We start from the raw sequence: 26,127 nt of genomic DNA, 5'->3' as shown, positions 1-26,127 counted from the left end.
GAAATATAGAGGGCGGACCTTTTATTATACTGCGTTTTAAGGTCCGCCCTGTCTCTTTCTCTAGTTTGTATGCTACGAAAATAAACCCTGTTCAAAATTTTTGCCTTGTAATAGTAAGATATCTGAAATATAGAGGGCGGACCTTTTATTATACTGCGTTTTAAGGTCCGCCCTGTCTCTTTCTCTAGTTTGTATGCTACGAAAATAAACCCTGTTCAAAATTTTTGGCCTTGTAACAGTACCATATCTGAAAAACAGAGGGCGGACCTTTTATTATACCGCGTTTTAAGGTCCGCCCTGTCATTTTGACTAGTTTTTATGTTACGGAAATAAACCCTGTCCAAAATGTTTGCTTTCTAACAGTAAGACATCTAAATTATAGAGGTCGGACCTTTAAATATACTGCGTTTTAAGGTCCGCCCTGCATCTTTCTCTAATTTTTATGCTACGAAAATAAACCCCGTTCAAAATTTTCGCCTTGTAATAGTAAGATATCTGAAATATAGAGGGCGGACCTTTTATTATACTGCGTTTTAAGGTCCGCCCTGTCTTTTTCTCTAGTTTGTATGCTACGAAAATAAACCCTGTTCAAAATTTTTCGCCTTCTAACAGTACGATATCTGAAAAACAGAGGGCGGACCTTTTATTATACTGCGTTTTAAGGTCCGCCCTGTCATTTTGACTAGTTTTTATGTTAGGGAAATAAACCCTGTCCAAAATGTTTGCTTTCTAATGGTAAAATATCTGAAAAACAGAGGGCGGACCTTTTATTTTACTGCGTTTTAAGGTCCGCCCTGCCTCTTTATCTAGTTTTTATGCTACGAAAATAAACCTGTTCAAAGTTTTCGCCCTGTAATAGTAAGATATCTGAAATACAGAAGGCGGGGCTTTTATTATACCGCGTTTTAAGGTCCGCCCTGCCCCTTTCTCTAGCTATTTTTCATGCTACAGAAAAAAACCCTGTCTATAATTTTCTCTTTGTAATAGATAGATCAAAACGGGGGATTAAGGTTTTACATAGGAATATCTAGGAAAAAGTCTTCAAAAATCTTCTTCTTAAGAACAACAATGTCATGATTAGTCATATTAATATGGAAGCATCATCAGTTAGTGTAGATGTACGTTTGTTCAAATCATGACCCCCGGGGTAGGGTGGGGTCACAATGGGGGATCAAAGTTTTACATAGGATATATATATCGAAAAATCTTCTCCACAAGAACAGCAAAGCCATCTTTAGTCAGATTGATATGGAAACATCCTCAGGTATTGTGGATTCAAATTTGTTTAAACCATGATAACAGGTCATATAAAATTAATTTTCCGCCAGAATATGGCTGAAATATAGCCGACTCGGCGTTAAACCCTAATTAATCAATCAATCAAACCATGACCCCCTAGGGGTAGGATGGGCCACAATGCACTATCAGGGTTTAGCATGTGAATGTATAGGAAAAAAAATTCTAAAACCTTTTTTTCAGGAACAACAAAGCCATATTTAGTCACATTGATATAGAAGTATCTTGAGGTAGTGTAAATTCAAGTTTGTTTAAATCATGACCCCGAGGGGTAGGGTGGGGCTAGCGCTATATCTATAAAAATCATGACACCTGGGGTAGGGTGGGGTCATAATAGTGATTAATGTTTTACACTGGAAGATATGTTAGAATAAATTTGCTGATGAAAAACAGCAGGGCCTTATTGACTCAGGTGAGCGTTGTGGCCCATGTGCCTCTTATTTTATGTCAAGGTCTTGGAAAATCGTAGGACGATTCTTTTATAAAAGGCAGTGACGAATCTGAATGTATAATGGTAGTACAATGTATATTTACCTAGAATATATTCACCACATACAATCAAAAGATATGTTCAGATTTATTATCCATGTATATCACAAAAATGTTATGTTAGAATGATCATTAGTTGTACTGTATCCGTATCTATAGACTTTGATTCATATAGCATGAAAAAGAGGGAGTATTTGTTTCTGTATTCATACAATGAATTGGGAAAATAATCACCTTAAAAATAAGAAAGGGGTTCATCAACACTACGTACATAATGTATGTGGTAAATGCCTTGTGTGACAAGTAAAAAGAAATCTGTAATACACCAGATGGTGTTTATTTTCTACGTACTTGATACGCAAGGAGCAGATGGAAATATAAAGAAGGTGTTATTGCCACCCCTCCCCCTCTTCCTCACCTGAGATGCAATGTATTACCGAAAATTTCTCCAGCCACTACCGAAATTATTCATATAACATGCGCAGATCTGGGGGGGGGAGTCGGGGGACCCCCCCCCCCTCCCCCTATCTGGAATTTGCAGAGTTATTAAAAGTATATACTGAAGTAAATAAAAAATGACTTTGGGCCCCCTTAGAAAACGTGGATCCTACCATCACCACCACGAAATAGGTGTTTTTCACGTTTTGGAAATGGAATTGGATTTTACGTTTTTTTTCTTCCTTGTCAAGAAATTTTTGGGTTAGTAATTTTTTTTACTGGGATGCCCCCCCCCCCTGGAAAAATTCTTGATCCGCGCCTGTATAATCATTATTCAAAATTGTTAGGTAATATCCGAAACAACATATGTGCAATGTATAGCATTTATGAAAATCGAACTTCAAAAATTCTGTCATGACTACATGAGACCGATTGTATTATTTCCTCCATGGTTACCACGGAGAATGACTGAGGACTTCGAAAAGGATAATTTAAGGAGATTGGCAAAGTTCCTAGCTTTCGTAAAGAATTTTTCAAAAACTCTTGAGCAGGTGTAGTGGTACTAAACAATACACTTTATTGGTTTTCACCGCGTAGAAAATTCTACACGGGAGATCACTCTCAATCAAGCTCCAGACAGCTCAGTATTACTCCATATCATTATTCGTAGGGAAAGTAGTTCCCGGAGAGTATGGAGTATGACTCTCAGTCATACTCCATACAGTGTCAATTCTCCGGGACTACTTGGTATGGAGTTGTAGCGTAACGTAATACTGAGCTGTCTGCAGCTTGGACTCTCATGATGGAAAACCCCATAAATTACCTTTTTTCTCCGGATAACCGTGAGTTGCCACTTTCCATAAATGAATAAAATAAATAATCATAAATAATCAGCGTTTTATAAAAGAAATATATTTTTGATTTAAAATTAGACTGAAACGCTTCTAGTCGACATCACGAAAATGTACATATCATGAAGCTTGAAATAGGAAATATGATGCACGCTTGACAACGTCCCCAGAAACAATCAGTCAGTATATTTCTGGGTGCATTTGGGGGGGGGGGGGTTATAGCACAAATTAATGTAGAAAATAGAAATTCCTTGATACGCAAAAAAAAAGGAAGAGGATCAACTGATGTTCCCTCCCCTTCCCCCGTTCATACAGACGTGAGATACATAAATGACTTGTATATAGAACTGGACATTCAACTTTGCTCAAAATGCTTCATGTCGGTAATAAAAGAAAATATTTTACAATAATGATTTCAAATTTTAATCGGTCATGCAATACAGCCTGCTAGATTATCCCACAGTCTGTCTATTATAGTCACAGTAAAATGTGTAATTTCTTTTTCTTTTGGCAAAAAAAAAAAAAAAAAAAAAAAAAAAAATACAAAAATGAAATATTATTTCATATATAGTTCATTATAACGAGAAAGAGTGATGTTTTTATAAGAAAGAATTAAATCCAAACCATGATTATACTTTAAATCTGATGTATATGTTTTCAATATTGAATTACCTGTTTTAAGCTTTAACATTACATGTATTTTGTTTCTGCAGTAAATACAGATCGAATACAACATTAGGCTATATATTACCCTATCCATAAATAAAGGGCAAAATATTATTATAAACTGAAAACAAGTTAATTGTTAAAACTAAAGGGAAGCATATACATACTTTTATTTTTTATCGGTCTTAGTATTAAACTCTACACTTGGAATAAGAAATTTCTTTAAATATTGTAATAAAAATAGACTATATATAATCATATAATTATATCACAATTTTGATGTGTACGCATGAATATCATAATAGTATTATAATTTGTTCTTCAGCATAATTTATTAAAATAGAGAATTCATATCTATTGATTTAAAGCAAACACATGACCATTACATTGTCATTGCTATCTGCCGCGGGCTCTACCTGCGGGTACCTGTCAGGTATACGAATACTTCACACCCCCATTGTTTTATTGCCTATACACACCGGCAGATTTCACACCTTTAATCGTCCTAATTTACACAAAGCAAATGCTGGGTAAAAACAAACACTGCGACATTTTTTTTTAAATCATTGCCCTAAACGGTATTGCTAAAAGCACACTAAACATGGAGTAGCAATTCCTGCCCTAAGAGATATATATTGTACAAAAAATAAACACAACAGCTAGGGTAAATCCTTAATCTTTCTTCATATGATGTAAACAAACTCTCTTTAATTTTATGTGTTTAAGTCAAGATTAAAACATTTTGCACCACCCGGACCTTTAAACTTAGGCGGACCTTTTCTTATACGGGCCGGACCTTTTCTTATAAAAGGCGGACCTTATATGTTATCGTATTAGGTCCCCCCGGACCTTTAAACGAGGCGGACCAAATATTATGCGACACCGGAACCAAACTTACAGTAAAATCCGGAACCAATATTATGATTTTAAGGTTCCGGCCGGAACGCGAAGTATCCGGAACGTAAATTATGCGACACCGGTCAAGAGGAGATCAGGGGATTCTGGAATTTCCAGGAATCCTTGTTTTATGCCCTATTGGTAATTGATTTTTTTTTTTAGATCGATCAATAAAACCTTTAAGTTTTTCATACCTGTCGATCACCGAAGTAACAACAGCAAATAAGAAAAAATCAAAATATAAGCTTTGATATTGTTGTCATCCCGAACTAATTACATTGATGCAATATTAGAAATGAAAGTAGAGTTGTAAATACATTTTTTTTTCAATTTTGCAAATTTCAAATTTTTAGGAATTTACCTAGTTTTGTTTCCATAACAATATCAGCCATTTGGGAAAGAGAGTGTTGCAGTTCTTTTGTTATTTTCCCTAAAGGTGTAGCAGATAATATAAATAATCTTTTAACAACAGAAGACGATGTTCATTTTTTTCAGATACAGCGGTATATACAGCACAATGTTGATATTTAGAAACTTCAAATCGACTTCCTATTTGTCATTAAATGAAGTGTAAAATAGTCACACACCAAAATATGTTTAAATTTGTGGGTTTTTTTCAATAGGGAATTTCCATTGTTCTGAAAAATCGCCCCCTTGAAACAGAATGAATTTGATATACGCATAAAGAGGCAGGAATTTTCTTCAAAACTGCCATTTCCGAATTTTGTTTCAACGAGTCATATTTTTGAAAAACATAAAAATTTAATAAAAAAAATTATTATCCCATCCGAAATGCAACAGTGTACATAAAATAACACGTTTTATCATAGTGTCGGAATTGTTCTAGTGGTTAAGCAGGTGGACTCCTAGATTTCCTTTTACCTGATAATGGGTTCGAATCTGAGTGGCTGGTATATACATATTATTTTTTCATACGTAATGGAAGTGCAATGGAATATCTCTTTTGAGAGAGAGAGAGAGAGAGAGAGAGAGAGAGAGAGAGAGAGAGAGAGAATTTCAATAAGAAGTTAAAAATCGCATTTTAAGAGTAATATTTCATTTAAATTGTTTTCCTCGATACTGTGATCTTAAACTAATAAGACATAATGGTATCACTTTGTTGAATAGTGATGTAATGGAAAATAAAGTACTGTTTTAAATAATTTAATGTTTACCAACTTATTTCGGTTCATTTTTGTTCTGTTAATTAAGTAGTGGCCCAGATCTGACTTGAAACAACTAAATTGAAATGATTCAATTGAATGTCTTGGGTGTAGCATCAACAACGTGATTATGGCACACAATTTTTTTTTTTTGAAAAATATTCACGCATGATGTCTGCAATTCATCTTTCAAAATGCTGTGCAAGCTGCATTGGCCATTGTTGCTTTTTATTGTCTAGGCTTTCTCATACAATATTACAACAATAATACATGTAAAGATTTATTTTTTTTTTTTAAAAAAAGGTCCATCTACAGGTCGTTGCTATGTTATGAAATACTATGCATGAAATAAACGTAAAATGTGATGTGTTTTTGCTTTAACGAGCTGGACATACCCGCCGTATAAATAAATCCATCTACGTAGCTGTATCTATATTTAGAGATAACTCTTTATGCGCTGTGGGTATTTAAACGTCCTTCTTGATGTAGGGAATAATCGCTGGTTTCTGCAACACCCTCTTTTAAACCTTTGAAACTTGGGGAGACACTAACACATCAATTTTACGCAGTTTGAAAAACCTTTCCACGAAGAAAAAGATTTCTTTTCAAAACTCCTTTCCTTCTTTTCAAGGGAACAACCGTAAACCTTAGTCCAAACTCCAAACGAGCGGCCACCTTAGTCCAAATGATTCCAATTTTTGTTGCTGTGGAAACACTGAAACATAAGAATTTCGGAAAAAAACTATTTTTCTTCGTGTATGTTGATTATAATTTCTGTGAGTTTCATCAAGATTATCCAAACCATCTACAAGAATATTCGCAGATAACATTATAGGTGAAACAATAACAATATGTCTTCCCGACTTCATTTGGGATGTCGTATAAGGAAAAAAAAAAAACAGCAAAAAGCAAACAAAACAAAATCAATCAATCAAACAAAAGCAAAACAAACACAACCCACATCCGGAAAAAAAATAAAACAACAAACAATTTAAACAAAGATATCAATCAAATCCATATAAGAGGCAAACAAACAAAACCATAAAAAACAAAATGTGTTTGTGAAACACTGATGCCCCCGTATGGATACTTATGACGAAGGTTAAAGTTTCGTAAATGCAAAACTCCAAGGTCAAGGTCAATGATTAAAAATGTTGTTACCCAAAGAAAGGACCTGTATCAATGGATATACCTGGTATATATGAAAGCCAAAGCACCAACTATTCAAAAGTTATGGTCAAAATTAATATTTTCTAAAAGTGGGTCAAACTCCAAGATCAAGGGTCAAAATTTATGGTGTTCAGGTGTAGACCTTGTCATGAGAAACACACATGCAAAATATAAATGCCCTAGCACAGCTGTTTAAAAGTTATGGCAGAGGTTAAAGTTATTACTCCAAGGTCAAGCCAAACGGTCAAATTGTTGGTATCCAAAGTAAGGTCTTGTCACAAGGAATATACATGTACCTGTGAAATTTGAAAGGCCTAGTACTAACTGTTCAAATGTTACGGCCAAGGTTAAAGTTTTTTAAAAGTTGGTCAAACTCTAAGGTCAAGGTCAAAGATATTTACACCAATGGAAAGGTCTTTTCACAATGAATACACATGTGAAATATGAGAGCCCTAGCGCCAACTGTTCAAAAGTTATGGGCAGGGTTAAAGTTGGGTATTTTTTTGCAAAAGTGGGTCAAACTCCAAGGTCAAGAGGTCAAATATGTTGGTACCCAAACGAAGGTCTTGTCACAAGGAATACACATTTGAAATATGAATTTAGCTCTAACCAAACAAAAGTTATGGGCAATGTTAAAGTTTTTGCAGACAGACAAACAGCTTGACAGACAGACGTACGGACAGGGCAAAAACTATGTACCCCCGAATCTTAGATAAATTGGGGCATAAAAACATGCAGTAAAATTAGAGTCCACTCCTAATATAGTATCATTACACTTTAAATAAAAGCTTTTCGTATTTGAGTTACATATTTTTAACGCAAGCCTGTACTGGGCTCGAATTAAATCTATTTGAAAGATGTAGAAGGGAAGAGGATGTTTTCATCATATTCGGAAATAATAATCTTCAGAGAGCACTCCCATCAGAATGCTAAAAAAATATTCAGAATGAATTATACTTTAATTTCTTTTTCATTTCGATTAATGTCTTTACTCGATTTCAAGAAAATAAAACATCCAATTTAATATAGCTTCCTGAGCTGTCTGTATTGGTGTTAGCGTTTCAATTGGTATTCTCAAGAATATCGCTTTTTTGCGTTTAACTCTTGAAGACAGGCATTTTATATGCATTGGAGAATATGTTCTACTAAATTGTGACGCAAATAACAAGCACAAAATTACATTTGTCAACATAAATAAAAATCTATATGAAAATCCTGAAATCTTATTACATGTGTACAAATAATTTTTGAGACAGTTATAAAAATAAATAATTGAAATGGATTATTTTCATAAATATCTTTTCCGATTTTCAAAAAAAAAAAAAAAAAAAAAAAAAAAAAAAAAAAAAAAAAAAAACCATACTTTTTTTTCTTTGCATTTAATTTGTTTTGCTGCTTTTAACAACAGGATATAGGCTTATTAAGATAATTGGTTATATATGCAGCTGGCCCCTGCACCCTTACAATCAATCTGATTAAAATTAGACTTCTCATCGCCGCCAGTACTAGTTTCACAAACCCATAGAAGCGAGTTCGTGAGCTGAGTAAATATAAGTTTGATTCAGACAATACCTTACTATATTTGAATTATCCAATGCTTACTGTAACTATTATCAACTGGCTAATTTGCCAACTATATCCTATAGCTCAACTGAAAACTGATAATTACTTTATCCTTATCTACCGACAAGTGTATATCTTCCAGAACAACTGAAATCTCTTCCTATACTCGCGATCTGTATCCTAATTAAAATATATAACTTAAGGGTCATGCTTACTAATTGGATATAATGTTATTTAAAATACATATTAATTTTTTTTACCTATATTTAGATATGAAAGTGACACTGCACAGTTAACAAGAAAAGTTTACATTTTTACTAGCAGCTCATCTACACAAGGGTAAAGAATCGCTCAGTTCACTTTTTTTTTGGGCCAAGACATGGCTTTTCTAAATGTACCTCCCTTTGGTGTTAAATAGTTCTTAATTAATTCTCAGGTGGATATAAGTGTCTAGAATAACTGAAAATGTGGCGACTAAAATTAATGCACCAACATAAATTCTGCAGAATTTTAGACACTTTTGGTTCTCAGTGAGCAGGAATATAATTGGCCGACTAGCAATCAAAATTGAACCCAGTTGACCAGCGTAAATAAAAATAGATTTAGTGTCAGAAATTATGGCTGTAAAAGATTATCTGTGATAACCATCTGGCAACAGTTATAAATCGTGTAAGAATTTCTGGCCCCATCAATTTCTCTACAGAAATCAATGGCTATGTGATTTACCTAGTCTGCGGTAACATACAAGCATGCGCGTATCTTGACAAATCGGTAAAAAAAATTCCTTAAGTCGGACAAGAAATGTTTAAAATATATTGACGACGGGGATCTTGGTCTTTGAATTTCTGTTCCGTCTTCATTTCTACCTGAAAGATTGTTTGCATAACACTTATAATTGTGACGGGAAAACAACTTCCTTTGGAACAATTGCCGACCATATGTCACCAAGTCAGTTTAAATAACCGACTAGGTTTGAATTGATTTTTGCATTTATTCAGTGTCGATACCATGAAAAGGTCTCAATGAATTTAAATATTTGGTTTAAATATTTCTTTTCAAAGAATTAAGATGCCTATTAGAATCAGCAAGTGCATATCGGAAAATAGGTAGAATCGAATTGCGCAAATTACCTTGACTTGTAAACATTCTAATTAACCCTAAGCCAAAAGGCCCGCTTTTCGTCATCAAATGTAGGCAATCTTTTACTGACACATTTAAATAATTCAAGTTTTCTCGTTTCATAGTGACATTAAATCCTAGTTTAACCTATTTATTTTCAAAAAAACAGCTTTTAGGGGCTTTTCCTCTATATCAGCCCAAAGGAAATTATGACATATCAGACTGAATTCAAGGAATGAGATCATTAGAATCTGACTTTCTGAGATGTAATTCATTTTAAATTTAGATGCCTATGCAAATCTGGAAAAAAATCCAAGTTTTTTAAATCAACTTTTTCCTGTCAAAAATTTGCAAAATTTTATACATCACCTTTCATCCCTTCCAGCTTGCTATTACAAATATTTATTGAGTTCGTTCACAACAAATATTAGCGATTTATTTTCAATTTAGCTATATAGGGCGTTATTATTTAAATCTAAAAACCTCTACCCCCCTTTCCCTAAAAAAGAAAATTATGTTTGACCTGTGCGACCTACAAGGGGGGGGGGGGGGCATGACCACTGAATATAATCATTTGGCCCTTAACATTCTTTCTTTATTTCGCAGGGGAAAATAAGTAAACTGCAAAGTAATCTTGAAATAATCGCCAACTTTATCTGTGGCCCAACACGGCGAAAACTTGTACACCGTTAAAGTATCTGCCCTCAACTCTGAACTTTCCAACGTGCTCCCCCACGCACAGGCTGCAATAGTACAATCATTTAATTTTAACTGATGATAAAAATCAGGAAAAAAGGCTTTTAACAGGTATTTAACCCTATCATTACGTAGCATTAAATAAATGACCGGCCTTGCGACTGGCGTAAAACAAAGCCACGTGTTTACACGGGGGGAGAATGATATAGCTATTTTGGAGTGAGGTTGTAAATCTACTATGTCCGTTCAATACAATAGGTACATGACGCATTTTTCGGTGGTGTCCTTAACCAAGCAACCGATATCTGTCAAAACGTATCTCTTAATTAAGGGATCAATTACCCGACCCCCCTTCTTCGTATATCTTCTACCTGAAACAAAATAAAACTCAATTCTTCTTCTTGATGACGAGACTCTGTAACAATTGCCACTTTGTCTTGTTGCTTTGACCCGCCTCTGCTACAAATCCAATACTCCCATTCTCCCTATACTGTAATCAAACTAAAATACCTCTATATTAGAAATTAGCTGAAAACCCGTAGTTCACTGCAAGAGCGGAGTGGTCCCAACGTTAATATTTTCCGATAAAAACGGGCGATAGTAATTCATTTGCAATAGTGGGTGGAATTAAAACACAGCAGGACTATTAGTTCGATTTTTGTGTTTATGAACAGGAATTTAAGACTGTGTATCAAGTTGTGTTCCTCTACGAGTACCTGCTTTATTTGTTCACAATTAGCTTTTTAATTTTTTTTTCTTTTACACTTGGAAGATGCATTGATTAAGTTTTGGATCGAAAGTCTCCAGAATAATTCGACGCACTGCTCAGTCTCAAACTTCAGTGTACAATTTCTCTTTCAGTATCGCTATTCCCTCTTTTCGGGAAAATACTACCTTTTTGAGAGTCGGTGCAGTTTAGGTTTTATAGTAAGGAGCTTCTTCAGGACTCGAAGAGAATTAACCATTTATAGACTTGCTGTATTACAGTTGAAGGTTAAAGAACCTCTTCACGAAAACTCTTTGGGGACTTGCTTTTATTTCTTGTTTGGATGTGTATGCCTTTTTATGTTCGCTATGTGAACTCGAATATATGACAAAAATTGATTGTAATGAGAACATATCGCAAAAATTCCATTTTCGAGATATTCAAGATTTTTTTGTTGGTTATAAAAACTGTCTTCTAGAAGTGGAATTTTAAAAACTGGCAAAGTTTTAATTGCCACAGAAGGACATGAATTAAAAAGATCAAGAAAACTTCTAAAACTCTAGTGTCTTTTAGCAAATAAGGATGTGGAAATTATTTAACGAAGGCATAATTCGCTGAGAGGTATATTACAAGCCAAATGGTTTTTAACGGTTTATTTTCCATTCTAGTATGGATATCTCTGTTTTGTCTACAAGGTAAGTACATGTTATTCATTTTATTTATTAATGAAGTCATTAGTGGAAAAAAAAGTTTTCTACATACTCAGATTAACAATGAACATGTTTATAATTCATAGTTTTTTAAATACAAAGGGAATGGCGTTTCCATTATTGGATGTGTCACCCCTATAACTCTGTTTGAAATATCGCTAGTTTGATTACTTCATGCGGGTAGAGAACTGTCCTATAGAGTTTCAATGTAAAACACGATGAGCCATTAATACAATCAATATGCCAAAATATTCTATTGCGGAGCATGTGCTTGTCAATTACGATAGCTTTCATAAATGTATTTTGATATCTTCCAATTACATACAACGTGACAATGCTGTCGATTCTGCCATTTGATCGGTGTAACTCGAAGAGAGAAGCACTGGTACATGGGGGGAAATAAACGATAGGCAGTCACCGTTAGGTTATCACCCCTAGGTTAAAAAATACCAGAGGGTACCTTAGAATACAAAATTATATCAAGTCATTTTCCCCTTCAAGAAATACAGACGACTCTAAAAAATCATATTTGTAATCACACTCTTGTAGCTAACAAGGAACTGGGTATTTTGCGTCATCACTAATAACAATCATCGACACCATTATCAGAAAGCGAAAAATATGTTACATTGACCAGGTAGCAAATAGTCAAGATACTGTCGAGTCAATAGGGTGGGTCAATAAAGCCATTCGTTTTATTCAGTTGAGACTGCGATTATGGAATCTGAACAATTTCCAATGCAAAAATAGAAGGCCAACATGCAATGACAATTACAGTTCTGTAGATACTGACGTCATAGTCGCACATTCGCTGCATATTTGCTTAAAATATTAGCACAGATAGAAGAAATTAAGCAATTAATCAAATTAAGACGTAGAAACAGTGCAAACTTTCAAATTGTGCTCAAATATGTTTCACAAGTGTTAATTACTTAATCTCGAACATCGGACTGCTTCACTGAATTACTCTGAACCTACGCTCCATACGTGTTGGAACTTCGTTGCAGAATGGAGGTCCTACGAAGATTTTGTTGATATTCAAGCAAATGTTAAATGCATAAAACTTAAATAAAGACTAAGAAGAACCATGTGTTTTTCTTTCTTGTAATTAATTGTGTCTTGATAATATTGTGTATTTTTACCATATTTTCCGTCACCGTAGCATAAACACATTCTAATCTACATTATTTAACCCTCAGTCTCTCTAGTCCTTGACATCTTTAAAAACCGATATTTTCATAAATACCGGTCTACATTATAGTCAACATTATTTAAACCTCCTTGACATGTGTGTGCAACACAGGGCCGCATTGTAACAGCGGAATTCATATCTGTTAACAACATTTTATAAATATTTTCAAAACAATGAACATCTATTTAAAAAAATCGGAGATGACGTTGCAAACAAATCTATTGTGAAAGTCTAAAGGAATCTGACATGTTATAATAAAGAAAAAAAGTCTAGTAAACGAAATTTGCTATGCAAAGTATCTGCTGATGGATGGAAAAAAATGCAATATATGTAATCATTATATTCACCTTTTTCATGCAAAACTAAAAGGAAAAAGTACTGCTTCTTATTTTTGTTTATTTTTATTACCTATCTAGTTCAAACCTTGTCTGTCCCCGGGCACCGGCTATTGCTTACTTCCAGATGACAGGCGCCCCCTTTGTGAGATCTGACAACTTGTCTCCATGCAACATCTAAAATGAAATCTAGGAGCACAATGATAGGTTAACACTTAACCGAGAATAATTTTGATTACTCAGTAATTTAGGAACAAGTGCATGAAATTTAAATATTAACTCTTTTGTGAGTAAGATTTGTAGGTCTTGGCATTACTGATATATAAGGTATCACAGAGATTCAGAAATTGTAATTCGAAACTGTTTTAACGTTTCTAGCATTTTTTTTAATCAACCTGTTTATAAAAAAAAAATATGTTCTCAAGAAAATAATACTTCTGTTTAAAAAAGATTACTCGTATGATACTATTTCACCGAAGATTCAGTGAGTGTTGTTTATGGGTTGCTGAGAAAAAAATCTTAAATTCTGTGTTTATTCACCCTCTCATCTGTGGGTATATGCAACACAAAATATCCCCCTCCAGTACAATTATGTAATTGTATCCCATGTTTATATCAATATACATGGGTTCAAAGGATTCGTAAGAAGTAATATTGCAGTGCGTCTCTTTTGATTTCCCCAGTAAATTGTACTTTATATGAGAAATGCAATGAATTTCTGTAAAAATTGATACATGTACAAGAAAATCATCAACAATATGATTTTTGGATTTTCAGTAAAAACCTATTAAAATACAATGCATCCTTTCTTGTACAGCCTTGTAAGCAAAAGATGACTCGTGTGCTTCTGAATTTTGAATTGAATTGAATTACCCACCATCTGTAAACGAATATGTTTTCTATCTAATGATTATTCAAGCAACATTGTGCAAACCTTTAATGCACTTAAAACCATTGATCTCTATGAATTTGTACTTTGGCCAACCTTTCTTTTATTTGATAGAACAACCATTCCAGATCTAACTATGATCAAGTGTCATCAGTAATGATGTCCAAACATACTCACTTCAAAGAATTAAAAGCTAGCGGTAATAATTGTCGTCTTCTAACCTAGGAATAGAAAGGACGGTGTCGTACCGGAAAACCAGAAGTGCAAAGTGAATCTGTGCGACTTTCATAGTGATACCGCTTATATTTTCAGCAATTGCACCTTAAGAATTAATGCACCTGCAATAAGGCTGTAAGTTTATATGTGCCCTTTGGACGCGTATATTACATTCATTGGAAATCTTCTGAGGAATATCATAATCGCAGGACATTTTTACTTCTTGATGTTTTGCGGCATATGGTTATCGGTCTCTTGTGATCGAAGATATCAGCGCCGATCCCATGCTATTGTTTAATGCCACTTATATGGAAAAATTATCAAACCTACAAAAAAGAAGTCCTTTTGATAAGAGGGGAAAATTGTTGGATCTAAACAGTTATTGAAAAGAAAAAAGTCAAACGAGATCCCACAAACAAGTCCCGACTACCACAAACTGACTGAACAAAAAATAAATCAAACGAATGATTTTCATTAACCGTAGACACTAGTTTCTTAGATATAAATGTTTCAAATGAAAATTGTCATTTCCAGTGAGCTATTAACATTGAAAAATTCCTGAACACGCATGAATTAAAGGGCTTTGAAGTCTATGAATCTTTTTGCTTCTGAATAAAGATATTACGCACAAATGAAGAGAAAAACGATTCCATATATACATGTAACAAAGTGTATAAAAACAAATATATTTTATTTTTTATAATACTGGGAGCAATGAATTTAAAGAAAGCAAGTGGCCGATCAGCACACAAAGTTTTGTCACGTGTGCGCAAGTCGAGAAGTTAGTACGAGACGGAGGTCACCACATACGATCTTGGTAGTTGTATATTCGGTGATGATTTCTAAATTCAACTTAAAAATTTAGAGATACGGATACAATGAGTCATCGATTTACAGTAACCTTCAAGAAAGAAAAACGCTTCTTTCTAATATGACCATGATAAAATCAGTATAGTGGTCGCATGCTATTTAGGAACTTCTTCTTTGACAAGTCTAGTTGACTTTTTACTCAAAACTTTTCCTCTTTCTTTTTGATAATGAGAAAGTAAACAGAAATTCAAACGGAGGTATTACTTGAAGAAAGTATGCTAGTACTGGGCTTTTGCGAGAAGCACTGACTTTTGCTTTACAGTCGACGGCTTACTTTGACATTTTAACCTGGTTTTGTGCGTAGGTACAGAATTGATGATAAATAAGAAAATATTAATAGTGGTTTTAGGTATGATGTTAGAGGCCCTCTTTAACATGATTCACCGGTATACAACCAACGCAAGAGGTGATTTGAGGCAGAATAGCAACAAAATACGTTATTTGTGAGGGATAGTTTCTCCTTTCAATCTCATTTTTGAAGGAATCAAATACGGAAGAAAAAACATGCCGAAAGGAAAACTTGGTAGGAGCTAGTCAAGATGGAGAAGGAGGGGACTGAGGATAGGGTGGTTGCAGTTCCCTTCCTATACAACGTAATATGTGCTTTGAAACGACCTATTCAGACCTTTTAATTAACTGTTCAGCTAAGCATTTATATCACAAAAGAGCTTCCATATAGTGTCCTTTTGTAAAAGTAATCCGTCGATTGTAAAAGTCAGCGCTTCTCGCAGAAGTCTACATGTCTTAGTTTACCAGTACCAAATTATCGAAAAATCATTTTTTGATATTCATGAACAACCGGTCAAAAATTGCCGCACGACAACTACGTCATCATATTGTACGAGGGTTCATCCAAAAGTAATGTTACAACTCCTACGTAATCTTTAATAATAGAAACTTGTCAAAAATTTGTTATATAAATACCTCCATCTACTTTGACTTTTGCCTCAAAATTTCATTCAGAAATGTGCAATACTTTTTAAAATATTAAAATAAATACATGTACAACGTTAGATCTCGTCTATCGCCGTACGGCAAGAATAAATCGACGTCGTTATGACGTTTCTCTTTGGCACTCATTTTCAGTTCATACAGATACCTTTTAAATACCTCACTTATACGTTTTATTTCATATGCACTTCAAATTTCAAGTAAGTTTGAAAATACAACCCAAACAAGACGATTTATAGCAAAATGGCAGTAAAAATTATTTTTAAAAAAAAGTAAGCATGTGACAGTGTGACGATAAAAAGATTTGCGGGTAAACTGAAAATGGGTGCCGAAAAGTAACGTCATAAGGACGTCGGCAATATTCTTGCTGTGCAGCAATAGACAAAACCTGAGGCCTTGATTATCTTAATATTTTAAAAAGTGATTTAAATAGCTAAATGAAATTTAAAGGTAAAAATCAAAATAAATAGGGTTATTAGTCACTAAAATTGTGTTGATTATATTCGATTATAAAAGATTTTATAGGAGTTGTCACATTGCTTTTGGATCAACCCTCGTACATATAGTTTGTCCCACACGAGCGCTTCCACCACAATTTAAACGATATCAATTATAATTTTTTAAACTTGTTTTCAAAGAATATATCATTAAACATTTCCAAACCAGTTTTAGCCACTTTGGATACATACAACTTGAAACAAACACGTATGACTACAGAAATTCATAATGTAAAATTCAGCCATTGCCGATAACTGACAAGCGCGAGATAGAATTGTCGTTACTACCAGTGATTATCCGAATGTGACGTTCATTCCGTCATTACGTTATAGACGGCAAGCAAGAAAAACCACGAATAATGATGGATACCTTTCCAAGGTGGCGGTCATTTTCGGAATGTTTAATCCCCGTAGACTTTTAATGTGATGCCTGTCAATATACTAGTTGAAATCGACGGTTTCCTATAGAAGAAAGTTGGAGAAAAGAATGATCCATTGATCGAATCTAAAGTGATATCCCTGGTTCTGTGATACGGACTATGATAAATATTTGGCCTTCAAACTAATGTAGGTTCAATCAGGGAAGTATTTTTTTTTCAAACTTTCTTTTCTTTCTCCAATTCGTATTGACACTATACCAAATTCAGAGTGTACGGGGGTTTCCGAAAATAGCCACCACTTCGGAAAGGGATTCCCCGTTGCCTGTCGTCAATGCAATGCACGTTCGGAATGGATTTGGAGGAGTTCACATTCGGCTGATCTCTTGAAAAAATGACTAGTTTTCCTTGACAGCATTGGCCAAAGATTGTATTTCTGTGCACTGAAAAATCATGTCATACTTATTTGTTTCTTTTGTAACCATTCTGAGTAAATAAAACGACTTGGAAATGTTAAAATAAGTCCAACTTTGCTATCGTCAAAAAATGTAATGGAACTGTTCGTGTGGAGAAATCAATAATTTGAATTTATACTACGTAAAACTAGTACCTAATCTTGATTTTAAAAATTAACAAATATTATGCATCTAATTAAGACCCCTTCAGTCAGAAATGTGATAAATTCATTTTTTAAAAAAAGTCTTAGGAGCAGTGCTTCATATAAAAATATTTCTGATTGAGAAATGGATTATCAGTCATAAAATTAAAATATTCAGGGGAAAAAAAATATTTCCTTAACATTTTAAACCGACATTTCCTAATTTACAAGTGTTAAAATTATGCTAGGAAAAAATACAAGAAAAGAAAGATAGAAATTCGACAGTAATTTACACAAAAATGAAATATTTTTCTTTCGTTTTAAAATACCAGTACGAATGAATAGAACGAGGGAGTGTGCTTTCTTGAATTCAAAACCTTGTCTTTGTAATAAGCTAATGACGAGTTATCAAACTTCCTGTCAGAAATTAACTGATCATCTATAAACATCATCTCACCTCATGTAACCATGGAAATAAAGAGACAAAATGAATAACAAATGGCAGGAAATGTGCAAAAGAGCAAATTACAGTATGAAATTAACAACCCAAATTACATGTACGTTTCCTCGCAGGATGATGATAAACGCATTAGAAGAGGTGGAGATTGTAAATTATATTCCTGCAATATCTTAGACTGAAAATCGAAATTAACAAGCATAAAAAACATAGAAAATTCCAGATAATCTCACTTTATCAATGTAAGATTTCTAAAGGGAAAAATGTTATCTGAGCGTTATAAATCGGACTGATATTGGGGAAAAAACCCATCATGTTCTTTTCTATTCTTTTACGAAGAAAGCTCGGTTAAAAAAGCAATAAATTTCTTCGATTTTTCAATTACTGAACAATAAAGTCCTATTTCTTAAGTTGTGATATGGGCTTCCAACAATAAAGGAACGATTAACGTTTTCCAAAGGAGCCAAAGGTGTGGAGCACAGAGTCCAAATTTTACATTGATCTGTAGTTCTTTTTACAATAATTGCAATTACTTTTTGAAAATAGAAGTATTAGCGCTGATTTAATGAATATGATAATGCGTGCACACGACTTTTTATTTAAATTTATGGTATTAAGATCTGTTATTAATTTTTTGAAAGGCAAGTCGCAAAATAGGATTAACTGAAATACAATCGGATAAACCTTACACATTTCTTTCATAATATTTCGAGTTGTTAGATTGCATTCCATTTATAGTAGACAAGAATTTAGTAGACAAGAACTGACGAATCAAGTTTGAAATCACGTATGTTTAAAGTAGAGGACTTAAAGGGTTGGTCTTGGATTTTTTTTTGTCAGAAGCCACAGGCACAAAAATAACTTTAAAGGAAGCACTCCTACGTAGAACAGAATGAAAATATCACCAATCAGAAGAGAACCAAAATTATAAATACTTTTCTGCAAGAAAAAAAGGTAACAATTTGTGGGAAAAGGGTGAAGATACTTTCAAATATTATACATGCAAGTTTGTTAAATTATGACTAGATCATACGAAGTATTGAAGTGTTAAAATCACTTGCAGGAATCCATTATCAAAGCATAAAAAATCTTAAGAAGATTAATTTATCTACACTTTTCCAAATAAAATACAACACACAATCATACGAGGGTTGTTCGGAAAGTTCATGGACTTCTGTCATATCTTTTTTATTTAACGTCATATGTTATCCAAATTTGGTAGAAATATTTTAACAATGAATTTAAATGATTTGTATTAAAATTTTTCAAAAATATCATGATTTATTTAAAACTTATCCATAATTAAAAACTGCAAAAATCGGATCGCGGCGCAGGTCATACTTTAGTAATTTACAAACAATACACTAAATAATGTCTGTAGTCATCTTCTCTGTAAAATGGAGCAAAAACGAAAAAATCCTAGACGGTTAAATTGAGAACTGTTACATCGATTCGTATTCCAAATTATGGCTTAATATTTTGCTTCGGTAAAAAGAAATCAATTTAAGAAGATAGGTAGTCCTCATTGAAAACGACAAAAACGATGACGTTGTAGAACGTCAGGGAGCAGCAGATAACGATGCAGTTTTGTGTTATACTCGGGGAAAATCCTGAATAAACGGTAAAATGTTGGAGGAATCGGAAAATACGCCACAAGCGAGTAGTGCATGTGTGTGTAAATGGTAGAGGCGGTATTTGAGTGACAGAGACTCTGTACCGGACGAGGACAATCTGTGAAGAAACGGTTTAACTGTAAAAATTTGAACGAAAACTTTTAAAAGTTGGGACGTCATGGAAAGACGTAGGCGCTTCAGAGTTGCTGATCTTGTGAAAGCACAGTTAAGTGGTAAAAGAAATTAAACATTAACAAAGGAAATTACAAAATGAGAACAATTGTTAGAAAAATAAATGTCAAGTGATTGAAAAAGGTTTTTAATGCGTGGGTATTGGACTATACTGTGTGAATGTATAGGGATAGAATTTTTAAGAAACTCTTGACGCTATGTTTTTGACGTTACATTGCTTTTAAGGTCAAGATCTAGTAAATGAAAGATGCCTACAAATTTTTCAAATTTGAGAAATGAGTTCTTTTAATGATCCTTTACAAATATGGCTTGCAAAAATAGGGTGTTTCCGGACATAATTTTTTGATAAACTAGACGAAAAAACATATTTTAAACTGTAATTTTTAATGAAAAAAGAAGAAAGTCAGGTATAAATTTAGGAGTTTTTTCCATCTCAGATAAAAGAAATGTATCAATATTGCCTACAGTTTCTCAGAAAACGGTTTTTCATTTCTTCTTAACCTCTATTTTAAAATGATATTAAATTGAATATAGATATCGGGGTTACTTTTGACATGATTTCAAATTGAATACATTGAAAATCCTTCATTTGCTACACAATTCTTTTATAGCCGTAAAGTACGGGAAAAATTAAGCTTAAAACAATTATGACGTCATAATGGATCTAGCAACAAAAAGACAGTCTAAAGTCATTTACTAGATCTTGACCTTAAGTGTGCGCCGTGGTTACAAAACATGTTGATTTTAAAATGAAGTAAATTAATTTCTATCAAATCGAATGGAATGAAATTTCACAGATCAACAAAACAAATATTTTTACACATGATAATGTGCTTATTTTAAATTTCTTTGAAGTAGTATAACAAAGATTGACATCGTCCACGAACTTTTCGAACAACCCTCGTACTTTCAAAAATGTATTAAACTTTAGACTAAGTCCTCGGATCTGATTAGGACTACTTCTGTGTTTCCTTGTTAATAAGATTCTCGTTTTTCGGTAAGGTCAGGATACAGGTTCAAAATTTCAAATACCTTGATACCTTTCAATGTATTCTTGTCATTTGTATACCGATTATTTCCTTTATATCGAATATCAGAAAAAGTTTGATATACTAAAGCGTGGGGAGTAAAGAGACTGAATGGAATATGTAAAGGCGTTAGATCTACCTTAATAACATAAAAGGGACCGACGTAAACTCAGCTTATTTAGACTTTAAAGATATACAAACATGTAGTAAAAAAAGGTAGATGAAAATTTTTATCTCCCTGAATTAGTAGAATCTGAGAGCTGGAAAAGCTACGCCTAATTATTTTATCAGTATTAACCGTTTATATACGGATATTGCATGTGTGTTTACGCATACGGTTTAGTCTAATTCTATTTATACCCTGTTACCTTTCCTTTGATAACATTCATCTACTTTTATCTTGATACATACAGAAGAAAAGTTGCTCCACTTTATGTACAATAGAAATTTTAGGAGAAAAGGTACATCTAATCATTTTATTTAGAATGTATATGTTTGTTCTCTTTTTTTTTAATTTCAAGAATAAAAAAAAATCGTGTTCAAGAAATATTTTTGGAATTAAGAAATCACAGAATAGAAATTTAGAGACTTTTACCTTTGCATATGTTTGCTTATGACGGTCGACGTGGAGAACCATCTGGTTACCTTAATTGCATAGCATATACCGTTACCAGTATACCTTAACTATGTTGTTCGTATTCTCTACTTGTGCAATGGACTTTGGGAGACTACAAATTTTCAATAATGGAGAGATGAGGCATTCTCGGGTCTAAGGTACATTTTTTGGGTACTAGTACACCGTTTCACACCATTGCTTGCAATCCAAAGAAAATGCAGTTATTGATGCCGTTCTTTCAATGATACCCGATTAACCTGTTGCGATTCTGGATCCTGCCTATCTATACAAATCAGTCAATATTCAACTCAAAATTTTCTGTCAGAAAGTTAAAACACATTGGCTTCTAGACTTGCATTTTTACAAATTGTTTCAAAACTCCAACCTTACCGTCTTATCAAGAACAAGTTTGGGCTGGAGCAGTACATGAATATGGACTTACTAAGTCTGTCCATTAATGATGTCAATGTTTTGTTTTCTTTCCTTTTTTTTTTTTTTTTTTTTTTTTTTTTTTTGCCGCTTCGAATCGAAACTGGACGTTGCAAAGCAAAGGACAGAATTTGCCACTTTTGTGACAAAGATAGAAATGATTTCTACCTTAATTAAAAACAGAAGAATAGACTTCTTCCACAAAAAAGGATTTTGTAGATTTCATAACATGACAAAATCAGAAGATGACGCAATCTTCTCACATTTTTGTATTTGATTTGAAAATTTTCAAGGCAATCTTCTGATGAAATATCTGATGCCTTTAAAACTGTCGGAACTGTACCAAAAATTTCTAATTAATAAAATCAACGTCGTATGTGCAAATTATATAAAAGTGACTTATATAGGTCCTTTGGGCCGGGTGTGAGAAATGATGTAATTTCCAGCTAAGCACATAAATGGAAAATATAAGAAGCTTGTTGAATGAGGTTTTTTGTTCGTTATATAGCAAACTGCAATGAAAAGAATATTAAACTAATTATTTAGTAAATTCTGCTTGAATTAAATCCTGATAAATATTATTTAACGATGACACAAACTCTTAAAAACTAAAGACAGAAAAAAGTGTTTTTCGTCTGGCAGTATTTTTCACAAGCCATAATCCTTCACTATCAATGAATAAAAAAATCAAAAAAAAAAAAACGTGTGCTTTGTTGGATGTCCTTGATGCATGATGATGTCTTTTTCTTTAATCAGCTGTTTGTTTTATCTGATTTAGAAATTAAGGTAAAAAAGCAAGAAATAGAGTTCACATTTCCTGATCTTTGTCAAACAGTGCAGTAAATGTAAATGACTTTGATTTATAATTAGATAGAGATACAAAGGGATGGCGCTAATTTACAAAATATATCAACATACCTGAAACCCAAATTAATTTCCTATTTTATTGATAATTTCTTCAATAAAAGAGCATTACAGTTCATTAGTAAAGATCGTTAAGAGAGAGACAGAGAGAAACTTAGAGTTGATGAACAGTTGCAAGTACTTTTACAAAAAAATTTAAAAATGTTATCACTCTACCATGAATGAATTTCAATTGAATCACGTTTTCAGCTGCTTTGAAGGCATCTTTTTCAACGATTTTTCGATTGCTTTATGCGACAAATAAAATATTTTAAGATATATAAAATTCGAAGACTGCTTTTAAGCTCTCCTAAGGCAAAGCCTCTAGAAGTTTTTCTGATCAAGTTTGTCTGTCTGTCTTTCTGTATATACACATTGTGGTTATATTAGCCTATGACAATTTTCTTCTCTTTTCTCCGTCAGTACAAGCAGTTGTAAAAATCACATATTTAAGAAAAAAATTATTCTGCTACTTACTTTAGAAGTGAGGATAACAAACTTATGGCAATATTTTTGGCAGCTCACCTACTTGGATGACTAGACATTATATGCATGGAATTCCGCGGAATGTAATACCTGCCATTAAATTATATTTACATTTCCAAATATTTTCCTTAAGATTCTCTGCAAATTAGAAAACTGTTGAATTTCTCATGAACTACCCTGGATAAGCATAATATCTCCATAATACCGTACTTGACGTCAAAACTATAGTGCAAACTGTTTGTTGCAAAAATGACATAAATTTGTGGGGAGTCATCAGAAAAATAATGTAAAATATTATAAGAATTTAATTTTTGAGAATTCGTGAGGTACAGATCTGTGCCAAAAGTTGAGATAATTTTATTTCTTTTCTATTTATTTTATTGAAAACCACATATCGTTAAATCGCTGGCAAATGGTCAATTTTTGTCCAATTTCATTATGTATTTCAGTACTTAAACCAGAAAATGTGTAGTAATCTTTTTCTAAAAGATCATTACATATTTAACTTTTAGATTAAGATAGTTCATCATTTACGTCAGTTCTAAAATTCAATGTTGACTATATAATTTATTGTGCGTATATGACTTAAATTTCCATGTCACACTTTAATTACAATATTTTTAAAATATCAATGCTAATCAGATAAAAAGTATTGTTTTTATCAAACATAACAATTTCTTGGATCATCAAAAAAAAATTGTGACAAAATCTGTCAATAAATGTTGTTATTCCAGTGATTTTACAAAATCTTGTTTTCAATGAAATATATAGAGAAAAAATAAAATTATCTTCACTTTTGGCACTCATCTGTACATGAACTACAACGCTTCATGCCTGGATGGGTACGAGGGTTGATCCAGAACTAATGTTACAACTCCTATAAAACCTTTCATAATCGAAAGTTATCAACAAAATTGTATATACTAATACCACCATTTATTTTAACTTTTGCCTTAAAATTTCATTTTTAAAATATTAAAATAAAGGAAATTTTAGGACTCATGTATCGCCGCACGGCAAGAAGTCGCTATGAAGTTTCTTTTTGGCATTCATTTTCATTTCATCCATAAATCTATTAAATCTCTCATACGTTTTATTTCATGTACACTCCCAACTTGTGTTATGTAGGTCTAGTTTTAAATTTTTCATAAAAAAAATATCTGAATTATCCACACTGAATTCGCTTTGTTTACATGTAGATCTAACTTAGCGTCAGATTTAAGAGGAAGTAACTAAAAGACTCATCCCCATGCACGCACTTTCTTCTTCCTAAAATCTGTACATCCATTAACATTGGTATTTCATGCAACTTTTGTATTTCTATAATGTTAATGAATTTCCTTATTAGTACTAAATTTGACGTCGTCTGGCGTTAAGTCAGGTTATCAAACTTTTCAAATTTCAACTGAGGAAGAAAAAAATGAGTGGACGATCAGTCAAACTTTATCGTCGCTTACTCTTCAATCCGTAGTATGAATCTAACAATACATAAGATCTACGCAAAAGGAATGTATCAAGAAATAACATTTGGACAAATTCAAATACTTTTTATTCTACAACTCAAATCAAGATGTTTTATAGCAAAATGGCAGTATAGATTATTTAGAAGAAGCATGTGAGAAGATTAAAGATTTGCGGGTGAACAGAAGATGAGTGCCGAAAAGTAACGTCAAAACGACGTCATCATCCGTGCCGTGCGGCGAGAAACAAAACCTAACATTGTGTTTATCTTTAAAAAGTATTTTATATAACTAAATGAAATTTTTAGCCAAAATCGAAATAAAAAGGGTATTAGTATGTAAAATTTTGTTGATAACATTCGATTATTAAAGTTTTTATATCAGCGGTGGCCTTTTGGATCAACCCTCCCAACGCACTCCATGAAATATGCCGTCGTGTTTAATTAATTATAAATCGACATACATGTGCATGTACATCTTATTTTATGATGTCAACTTGTTCCTGCTGAGCTCACTTTTGTTTATTCTTATGTTGATTGCTTCATCAAAACATTTTACTATATATTTTACAGGTATCAGTGCTGTGTATTTTCCCCAGCAGTCCTACACGTTTAGTCCAGCAAATTTTGTCGTTGGACAGGTTATAGCCCGGCCAAACGTTACGTCATCCCCAGACTGTAAACATGGTTACCTGCGATACAGCATTTATGGCGTGAGTGACGTGTCTAACATAGTACGAATAGATAACACAGGTTGGATTCGAACCAGATCCTCAAGCAAAGGTATAGATTTTATGGATAAATAAAAAGCAATAAGTAAACCATGACTTTTTAACATACATTGTGTCGTATTGTGATTTAATTGTTGATATCATGAGTATTAAATTGAAAGACATTATGAAATCCCTAAATTTCACTGTTTGTTGATAAGCCTGAAAGAAAGCAGAGCATAATTGCCAATTTACAAATATTGGAAAGTAGGAGAAAACATGTGTTCAAAACTATTCCTAAAGTGTCCAATTCTTAATGTAAATACTGGTGCATGTACTATGTTTAACTATTACTTAAGTTTCCTATCCTTGATGTTCTTTTATTAATATAAATACTGGTACATGTACTATGTTTAACTATTATAATTACCAAAGTTTCCAGTTCTTAATATTCAGTTGATAAAAATACAATTACTAGTAAATCATTTAAGCTCTCAGTGAAGGTACAGAATTAATTATAAATCTGACAGTTCTAATTGTAAAGG

The 26,127-nt window shown here is 33.1% G+C and overlaps 1 protein-coding gene across 1 annotated transcript in view; it reads left to right on the top strand.

Annotated features, from left to right (window-relative positions):
• Positions 1-18,187: 18,187 nt before the first annotated feature.
• LOC133184567 (proto-oncogene tyrosine-protein kinase receptor Ret-like) overlaps positions 18,188-26,127 on the top strand; it is a 35,023-nt gene continuing 27,083 nt past the window's right edge. Inside the window, exons 1-2 of the mRNA XM_061319656.1 lie at positions 18,188-18,296; positions 25,446-25,655. Coding sequence (XP_061175640.1) covers positions 18,188-18,296; positions 25,446-25,655 — 319 coding nt within the window. The remainder of the gene's footprint in view (positions 18,297-25,445; positions 25,656-26,127) is intronic.

The sequence above is a fragment of the Saccostrea echinata genome, unplaced genomic scaffold (genome assembly GCF_033153115.1).
Source record: "Saccostrea echinata isolate AGI-Se365-2 ecotype Australia unplaced genomic scaffold, CSIRO_AGI_Sech_v1 ptg000010l, whole genome shotgun sequence".
NCBI lineage: Eukaryota > Metazoa > Mollusca > Bivalvia > Ostreida > Ostreidae > Saccostrea > Saccostrea echinata.
The sequence above is the reverse complement of the archived record's forward strand: the minus strand, read 5'-3'. Positions and strand labels throughout refer to the sequence as shown.